The sequence below is a fragment of the Populus nigra genome, chromosome 1 (genome assembly GCF_951802175.1).
Source record: "Populus nigra chromosome 1, ddPopNigr1.1, whole genome shotgun sequence".
In the NCBI taxonomy this organism is placed as follows: domain Eukaryota; kingdom Viridiplantae; phylum Streptophyta; class Magnoliopsida; order Malpighiales; family Salicaceae; genus Populus; species Populus nigra.
This window is the reverse complement of record NC_084852.1, coordinates 37,480,281-37,488,722: the sequence shown is the minus strand read 5'-3', so window position 1 is coordinate 37,488,722 and position 8,442 is coordinate 37,480,281. Positions and strand designations below refer to the sequence as shown.

The following is an 8,442-nucleotide window of genomic DNA, read 5'->3' as shown; positions in this document are numbered from 1 at the left end:
TAATTATTATAATTTTCTATTTAATAAATCACTTGTCTAGTTAAATAAACCTAAAAAAGTCTTAAAAATTATAGAAATATTGTAATAAAAATATTTAAGGCAAAAATCACATAATAACATCCAGTGTCATAAGTGATTTTCTTTCCCTTTTTTCCAACTTGAAGTGCTTTCCAAAATACAGTTTGGCCAAAATAACTAGAGGAAAAAGATAATGCAAATGAGGATCATTATATATTGTGGGGCACTGTTTAAACAATCTTGAAAATGATGATTGCTCAAAATAGCGTCTATATAAATATTTCCCAAAAAATATCACAGGACAAGTTAAATATTAACTACATTCCTATATATATATATTAAAAAAAAATTAACAGCCCTATGATTAATTACTTGAAATTCTTCAAACTTAATAAGTTAATTTCTTCAAGAACTAATTGGTTGAGTTCAAGATTATTATCTAATTGCTAACTATTAGGAAAAAGGGGATTATCATGTTACAGTAATTTCTCTTATTTGAACTTCGACGGCGTTAAAGACATGTTTTATTTAATTATTTGAATATAATATTAATGGTTATTACGTTACACCCTTTTTCAATTCAATACATAGAGGTGAATCTGAGCCCTGATTTTCTTGGTCAGCCTCCAGGAAAGGAAGGAAAAAAAAGTATTTGTTTAACTACTGAAATAAAACAAAAATCATAGTATAGTTTTAAGAACAAAGCATCTGGCCGGCCAATAGGAAATGAAGATGGGAATTCATGCCTGAGCCCCAAGCAGAGAAGTTCTTTAGATTCAAGGGAACAAAACCAAAAGAGAATTCAAAGAGCATGTTATATATAATTAGTAGCTCAGAATTCTAGCACTGGATCGTTAACTGGGTTGATTTTTTTATTTTTTTTGTTGTATAGACTCGATTTCTCCAAATTGTGTGAACATGTTTGGACTATATGCTAAGTTATGTAGGACTAATTAATTAGCTGTACCAAAGCTAAGGCTTACTGGTCGATCCATTCTATAAATTAAAACTTTCTTCTGGTTGACGATCTTGTTTTGGTTCCCATGTAAGAAATATTTCTTGTGTTTGAACTTTATTATGCATGATAGCTTGTAAGAATGCAATGGAAATAGTGAGTTGATGAGGAGGAAAAAACAACGGGTCTGGAATTGGGTGGTGGAGAGTTTTCATACACACAAATATAAATTGCCATGGTGGAAAGTATTACTAGCTAGGAAACGAGAGATAATCGATTGATTATAGGAGATGGAGAGGTAATAAAGCTGGCCCTTGCATGAGATGGGATGGGACCAAATTCAAAGACAAACTGCATGATGCCATTCTAAGCACTCTCTCTCACATTTCCTCTCCTTTTCTCTTTTTTGGTGGCTTCTCTCTTTCTCTATCACCTCCATTGATTAAAATCTTAAATCCTTCATGGTTCTGAGGAAGATCACCGATACAAAGTCGACTTTTCTCGTGTTGCTCACTTAATAATCTGTTCGATCCCCCCTCCTATATTTTTCTCTCTTGTCATTGGGAGAAATAAAAATCATGGATGCTCTTTTTCAGTTGGCACTTGCTTTCTTGCATTTCATTTTATTTTACACGCCCCGTGACAGTAGTACTGGGGGAATAAGAGTTTTGTTGATTTGTTCCAAGGAGAGCAAAACATACAAGTATCTATCAGGTGGAACGTGTCACACATATATATGTCTATGTATGGACTAAATAGAAAGAAAAAAAAAAGACAAGTCAAATACATAGTCTAGCAAAAATAGCTCTAACTTTAAATATGATTGTTAGATAGAGGCTCAAATTTGGTTAATCAGTTCTACATGTTCAGTTTTATAAATAAGAGATCAATTTGTTGTAATTAGTCAAGGTTTGCAAGGACTTTAAATCAGGTCTAGAGACTCTATTTTAATTAATTATTTCTCTAATTAATTTTTTAATTTAGCTTTGGATTTTTTATTAGGTTAATTCTCACTATAAATATTTCGTGTGTTTTTTCATCAAATTATTAAATTTTAGACCTTTCAAAAAAATATCATATTTTTTTCATCTATTTCTCTACAATTTAGGATTGTAATTTTAGAACCTGAGAACTATAGTTTTTATCCATATGTTATGTGTTGTGTTAATTAATATGTGATTTTAGAATAAGCTGTTAAGATAATCGATTAATACATCCCTACAAATAGATTAGAGATGGAGTGGCAAATTGCTTATAGAGAAATTTAGGTTTTTATTTTACAAAATCTGGTAAATTGGATCCGAGCATCTACAAGGTTCATTGAGACAACTCTAAGTCTTTTTATTTTTAATTAATCCAAAATTATAAATGATAAAATATCACTCAATATCATTATCTTACCTCCAAAATGGACAAAATCACATAGATTCAAGTTTATTTAATTAGCCTCGAACCCCTGTATAGCCCTTGAACGCCAAGGTAATAAATATTCTCCAAGAGAGGAAACTTCTCTTCCTCATTTTTAAGCTTTGCTCTAGAAACGCACACAGCAACACAAAACTTTCAAAAACTCCTTTTCTTCATAAGTACTTATTTTATAGGTATTCCAAGTACCCAATTCTAACCTTCTACGCGCGCCTTCTAGCCTAATATATATCACAGTCTCGGGAAGCAGTTTTGGGGAGGGCAAAATCTTTATGAAGTATTTAGCAACCTCATCGATCACAAGTAAAGACCCTCGAGCTAAAAAAAATGAAGGAAAGATTGGAACATTTTAACTAATTTAATGATCCATCAATGGTTCCTGGCAATAATCTAGTTTTGAAAGTTTGATTTGGCTATAGATTAATTTATACTATTTGTAATTGTTCAAAAAAAGAAACAAAAACAGGCAAAATGAAAGCTTTATGTTTGTAAGAAAAAAACTGTTGTGGTCTTTTTTTTCCCCTTATCTTTTCAATTATTAATTCTAGAAGCGGCAAATTAATCATATGAAGATTTATATCGTGTCATGATCTGTTCACATTTTGAAAATGATCTCCTCTCCTCAATTGCGTCCTCAAATCAAGGATTCAATACGCTACCCTAGAAAAGAAGGAAAGGAGCAAGGCTACATATATTGGTTGGTTAATTATTTGAAATAATCACAGGATCAGAAATCCTGCTCAATCACCAAACTCTTAGGTTGGAGGTAATTGTGATCTTTACTTTATTTTCTAAGATAAGTATGAAAACAAGAAAAACAAACCCTTTTTTTTTTCTTTTTTCTCTTTGATAGCTTTGGAAGTCTGAATGTTAAGAACAAGGTTTTAGTTAAATTACATATGAAAAACAGATCAAATTCTTTATTTTTACTTCTTTTGAGATGAATGATCGTTCTCTTAATTATTTAGAACCATTCATGGTGCCTCGAAATGCATGGTTAGATGCTGGGGTTTTGGATAATATACAACACAGAAATATAATCTTCACATCCACAATCCAAGCAACACATCCATGGCGATACGTTTGTATATGGTTACTCTAGTTTTTTCATGTGTGATATCCATGTAAAGACGATAAGACATACATTGATCATGACGGGATCGACAAGGCAGCAAGGAGAACAAATATTAAAAGAGGGCGTTCCATTTCAAAGCAAATGCTTGAATATAGACCACTTAATTTGGTACTAAAATCAAACTCGGGGCTAAGTTAACCAAAGAAGAAGAATTTTTAAAAAAATTACAAGACGCTCTCTTTTTTTTTTGGGTACGTGAGAGTTTCCTTTCAAATCAAGGAAAAAAACTAAGATTGCCCATTGATTCAAAAGCCATTAACCATCAATTCCTACCTTAGTACCTTATATATATATAAAAACTAAAAAAAGAAAATTAAATAAAAAATAAGGATATATTATTGTTTTTTTTATTTTATAGAATGAGAGGGAAAATAAGATAAAACGTAGTTGTGGGGAAAAGCTGGCGAGAAGAGCATGGGGCCATAAATAAAATGAATAATACAAAAACAACCTACACGTTACCCCCTTTATCCAACACCATTGATTTTCTCAACATCTCTACACATTTATTATTTTCTTTCTAGGAAAAAAAAAACCAACAGCAATGGTAAAAAGACAACGTTACTGTTATCAAGGTTGGTTTTTTTTCTTAAAAAAAAAAGAATAAAGCAAAAATGAAAATAAAATGTTTAAATGTCTATAAGGAGTGCATATAAATTAATAGCATCGGTGTTGGCGATAGCAAACACGAGACTCCGCTTGAAGAAAAGCCAACTCACGCGAAGAAGAGGAGAGAAAGCAAAGGCAAAGCCAACAAAACAAAGAAAGAGCGAGCAGAATAAGGTGTCTTTCTCTTGGACTGATTCGTTTCAATCGCATCTCTCTCTCTCTCTCCCTCCCCATCTTCTTACCTTACATCGAAAGAGAGAGAGACAAGGGAAAGAAAGGATATAAAACACAAGAAGAAAAACAAAGCTAGCGAGCAAGGCAAAGAAAGCAAAGCAAAACCAAGAAAAAGATGATGAGAACATATATGGGTGGTGATGGAGATTACTGCTAGCTAGCTAGTGTGTGATGGTTTCTAGTTTTGGTTGTGGTGGAGGCCTCTTCCTCTTCATAGTAGACATCATTATATTTCTTGATTCATTTCATTGATTCTCTCTCTCTTTCTGTTTTTTTTTATTAATTTCCTTTTCTTGATTCTTTCCTCTCTCTAAAAAATACCGGGAACTATTTGTTGTTGGACTAGTACGATTTCATGTCTCAATCCTTTTCCTCTCATTGAAGAGTCCGCCTTGGCTCGAGGGCATCTTTTCATGCTTCTTATGTGCTAGCGTTTATTGTTCATCACATTTGCTCCATACCTCTCTCTCGCTCTCTCTCTTGCTTTCTCTCTCTATCCCACCTTTCTTTGCCTTCTATACATATTCACCAACTCTGACATACATATTTATAGATATACAACTTATTCATCTCTTCCCCCTACCTCTCAAGTCTCAACCTTTACATATCTAGTTGTTATCTATTGATAATCTATAATGGCTGTCCAAGCTCAATATCCTTCTAATGCCCTCCTTCTAAACAGGTATTTTGGGTTCTTTAAAGATCCTTAATTTCTTTCTCTCTGCTCTCTGCATTTCAAGTTTTCCTCTAATTGACCTCCCCCTCTTTCATTTCCTTTTTGTATAAAGAAACGGTCAAGACGGTCACGATTATTCATTGCAACCACAGCCTGGAGGATATCTTGATCAATCCCATATGTTACTCAACAATGGAGGTAATTAGCCAAGTCCCCTTAACCAAAGCTTTGATTATAATGAGATTCTTAATTTTGGATACCAACATTGATTGGAAATCCATGCAAGATATATATATTTATAAAATCTGATAACATTAAATTTGAAGCAGGTGGCAATAATCCACGCAAGAGAGGAAGAACAGCGCCAACAGCTACTACTACAACGACAACAATCAATAAATTATGTATGCAACCTCAAACTCAGCCTCAGCCTCAGCCTCTGTCAACAACTCAGTTAATAGACCTATCTCAACTCCACAATCATCGAAGTTATCATCCTCAACCAAATCCAAATGTCGTGTCTACTGGCCTTCGTTTATCTTTTGGTGACCAACACCACCAACAACAACAGAATCACCATTACCAACAGCAGAATTTTGGCACTAGTACATGTCAATCCTCTGCTTTGTTATCAATATCAGAAGATTTCTCCACCCAAATTAAACGGCAACGAGATGAGATTGATCAATTCCTTCAAGCCCAGGTGCCAAAATTCTCCCTTCTCAATTGTGCTGATCTCTGTTTTGTTTTTTTTTTGTAGTTTTTCTTATGGTTGTAAACAAATGAATGAAGATTCCATTTTTATTCAGGGGGAGCAGCTGAGGCGCTCATTAGCAGAGAAAAGACAGCAGCACTACCGTGCGCTATTAGGCGCAGCGGAGGAATCAATAGCCAGACGATTAAGGGAAAGGGAAGCGGAAGTCCAGAGGGCCACGCGCAAAAACGCCGAGTTAGAAGCACGTGCGTCGCAACTCAGCATTGAGGCACAAGTTTGGCAGGCAAAGGCAAGGACCCAGGAGGTAACAGCAACCTCCCTGCAGGCCCAACTGCAGCAGGCTATAATGAACGGGGGAGTGGTGCAGGATAGCAGGAGAGGGGATGGTGGAACAGGATGTTCGGGGGGAGTTGAAGGCCAGGGCCAGGCTGAGGATGCTGAGTCGGCTTATGTTGATCCTGACCGGGTCACCGTCGTTCCAGGCCGACCAAGCTGCAAATCGTGTCGGAAACGGATGGCTTCGGTTGTGCTTCTGCCGTGTCGGCATCTTTGTGTCTGTACAGAATGTGACCAAATGGTCCAAGCCTGCCCACTTTGCCTCCATGTTAGAAATTCCAGTGTTGAGGTATTTCTGTGCTAACGAGGACAAAGCCCAAAGCAGATTATTCAGGCCCATGATAAAGGCCCAGACCACGTGTGGGCCAACGGTAAAGAGAGAAGAAAAAAAACAAACAGGAGGAAAAGTAATGCTCACTGAATATAATAAATTACAATTTATTTCTCTTTTTTTGTGTGTGTTTTTTTGGGTATATTAAAATAACCCAGGTTATCCTTTTTGGTTGCCCCGCCCCGCCTGGGAGTGAATCACCTGAAGGCAATTCAAACCATATATTAATTCTTTTATTAAGTATAAGCCAAGCTTATATTAGCTGCATTTCTCTCTTTCGATAGAACTGTAACGGTGGTGATTTTATTGGTGACACTTGCTAGTTTAGTATTTGTTTTGAGAGGTTGTTTTTTAAAATATATTTTTTATTTTTAAAATCAATACATCAAAACAATCTAAAAACATAAAAAATAATAATTTATAACTTAAAAAATCAAAAAAATAATTAAATCAAAATGTCAAAGAAAATATTATACCGAGAATAAAGTTTAGATAATTTCATCAAAGTCATTCCCAGATTGCTATGACGGTTTTTTAAAACAAATTAAAATAGCACCAGATTATTATCTGCTATTAAAAAGGACTCCAAAGAGAGAAATTTGAAAGGACAGAACTCTGAATTTTCCTGTCCCCGTAATGGTTTGGTTTTATTTTTCTGCTATATAATTTTTTATATATATAATAACTTAAGCACTGTTATGGAATGCATCATGTGTTGGATCTAATGTTTAAACTTATGAAAGCTTAAGCCCTTTGAAGTTTGAACTCTTTTATTTTATCATAAGCTATGCTTGAACAAAATCAGAAACCTGGAGTTGGGTGGAAAGTAGCTAGTTTTTATGTCCTGTAGCTGTCATAATTTGTCATTCTTACAAAACAGAACTTCTTTGTTTTTAGGGTTGAGAGAGATTATCATCTATGATTTATGAAAATATTTTTTAATAAAAAAATGGGTGAAATTATATTTTTATATTCTAATGCAATTTCAATAGAGTTTCCCTTAAAATATCAGTACCAAGTTATAAACAACATGACTAATAAATCATTGCAATCATTATATTTATATCCTGGATTTTATATATCTTATCATATCAATACATTTAATCCTACGATTCAATCACTTTGCATTTCAATGACAATCTCAATAAAATAATATTCAAATCAAATAAAATAAACAATAATATATATAAGTTTAATGAGTAAATAATAATAACAATATTACATATATCATTAATTCTATTATTGTTTACATATCAAAATTAATCCCAAAATTACATTGCAATGTAGATTAACAATTTAAGATTACATCTTCATATTCTAAAACAAAAGATTTTCTAAGATCATCTATTACTCCGCACAGAGATGTGATGTACCAGAAGTAAATTAGGTGTCTAAATCATCAATCATACTGATATCACCAGTACCATTCAAGTAATCACTCAATTTAATTTCTAATCGTTGGACATACTAACACCACTAGCACTATCCAAGATAACTAGCAAAATACTAATCACGATAGTCAAATATATTGATGCCACTAGTCTCATTCAAGGTAACTAGCCAAATATACTAACTCGCTTATTAGACATACTGACGTCACTAGTTCATTTCAAGGTAACTAGTCAAATATCAATCTCGATCATCAGTCAAGCTGATGTCACTAGTCTCATTCAAGGTAACTAGTCAACATCAATCCCAATCATTAAACATACTCACACCACTAGTCTCATTCAAGGTAACTTTTCAAATGTCAATCCCGGTTATTGAACAAGATGACACCACTAGTCTCATTTAGGGTAACTAGTTAAATATTAATCTCGGTCATCAAACAAGTTGATATCACTAGTCTCATTCATGATAACTAGTTAAATTTCATCTTTTCAATGTTCAAGTCACAATGAATATAATTGCATAACACATTTAAAGAAATTGCAGTTATTCACCATTAAGAAATTTAAACGTAATAAATGGTTACGGTGTAAAGCACTTACCTGGTTCCTGTGCTCGA

The 8,442-nt window shown here is 33.8% G+C and overlaps 1 protein-coding gene across 1 annotated transcript; it reads left to right on the top strand.

Moving 5' to 3' along the window:
* Positions 1–4,205: 4,205 nt before the first annotated feature.
* On the top strand, positions 4,206–6,701 carry LOC133674120 (E3 ubiquitin-protein ligase BOI-like). The gene is made up of 4 exons (XM_062095110.1): positions 4,206–5,058; positions 5,165–5,250; positions 5,382–5,755; positions 5,862–6,701. The coding sequence occupies exons 1-4, from the start codon at positions 5,012–5,014 to the stop codon at positions 6,405–6,407; spliced, it is 1,053 nt and encodes a 350-aa protein (XP_061951094.1). The 5' UTR covers positions 4,206–5,011; the 3' UTR covers positions 6,408–6,701.
* Positions 6,702–8,442: the final 1,741 nt, after the last annotated feature.

Bases quoted from the DNA above. Each gene is read 5' to 3' on its own strand.
- LOC133674120 (XM_062095110.1), top strand. From the start codon at position 5,012: ATGGCTGTCCAAGCTCAATATCCTTCTAATGCCCTCCTTCTAAACAG. The intron at 5,059-5,164 runs GTATTTTGGGTT...TTTTGTATAAAG, and splicing joins AATGCCCTCCTTCTAAACAG to AAACGGTCAAGACGGTCACG. The intron at 5,251-5,381 runs GTAATTAGCCAA...AATTTGAAGCAG, and splicing joins TATGTTACTCAACAATGGAG to GTGGCAATAATCCACGCAAG.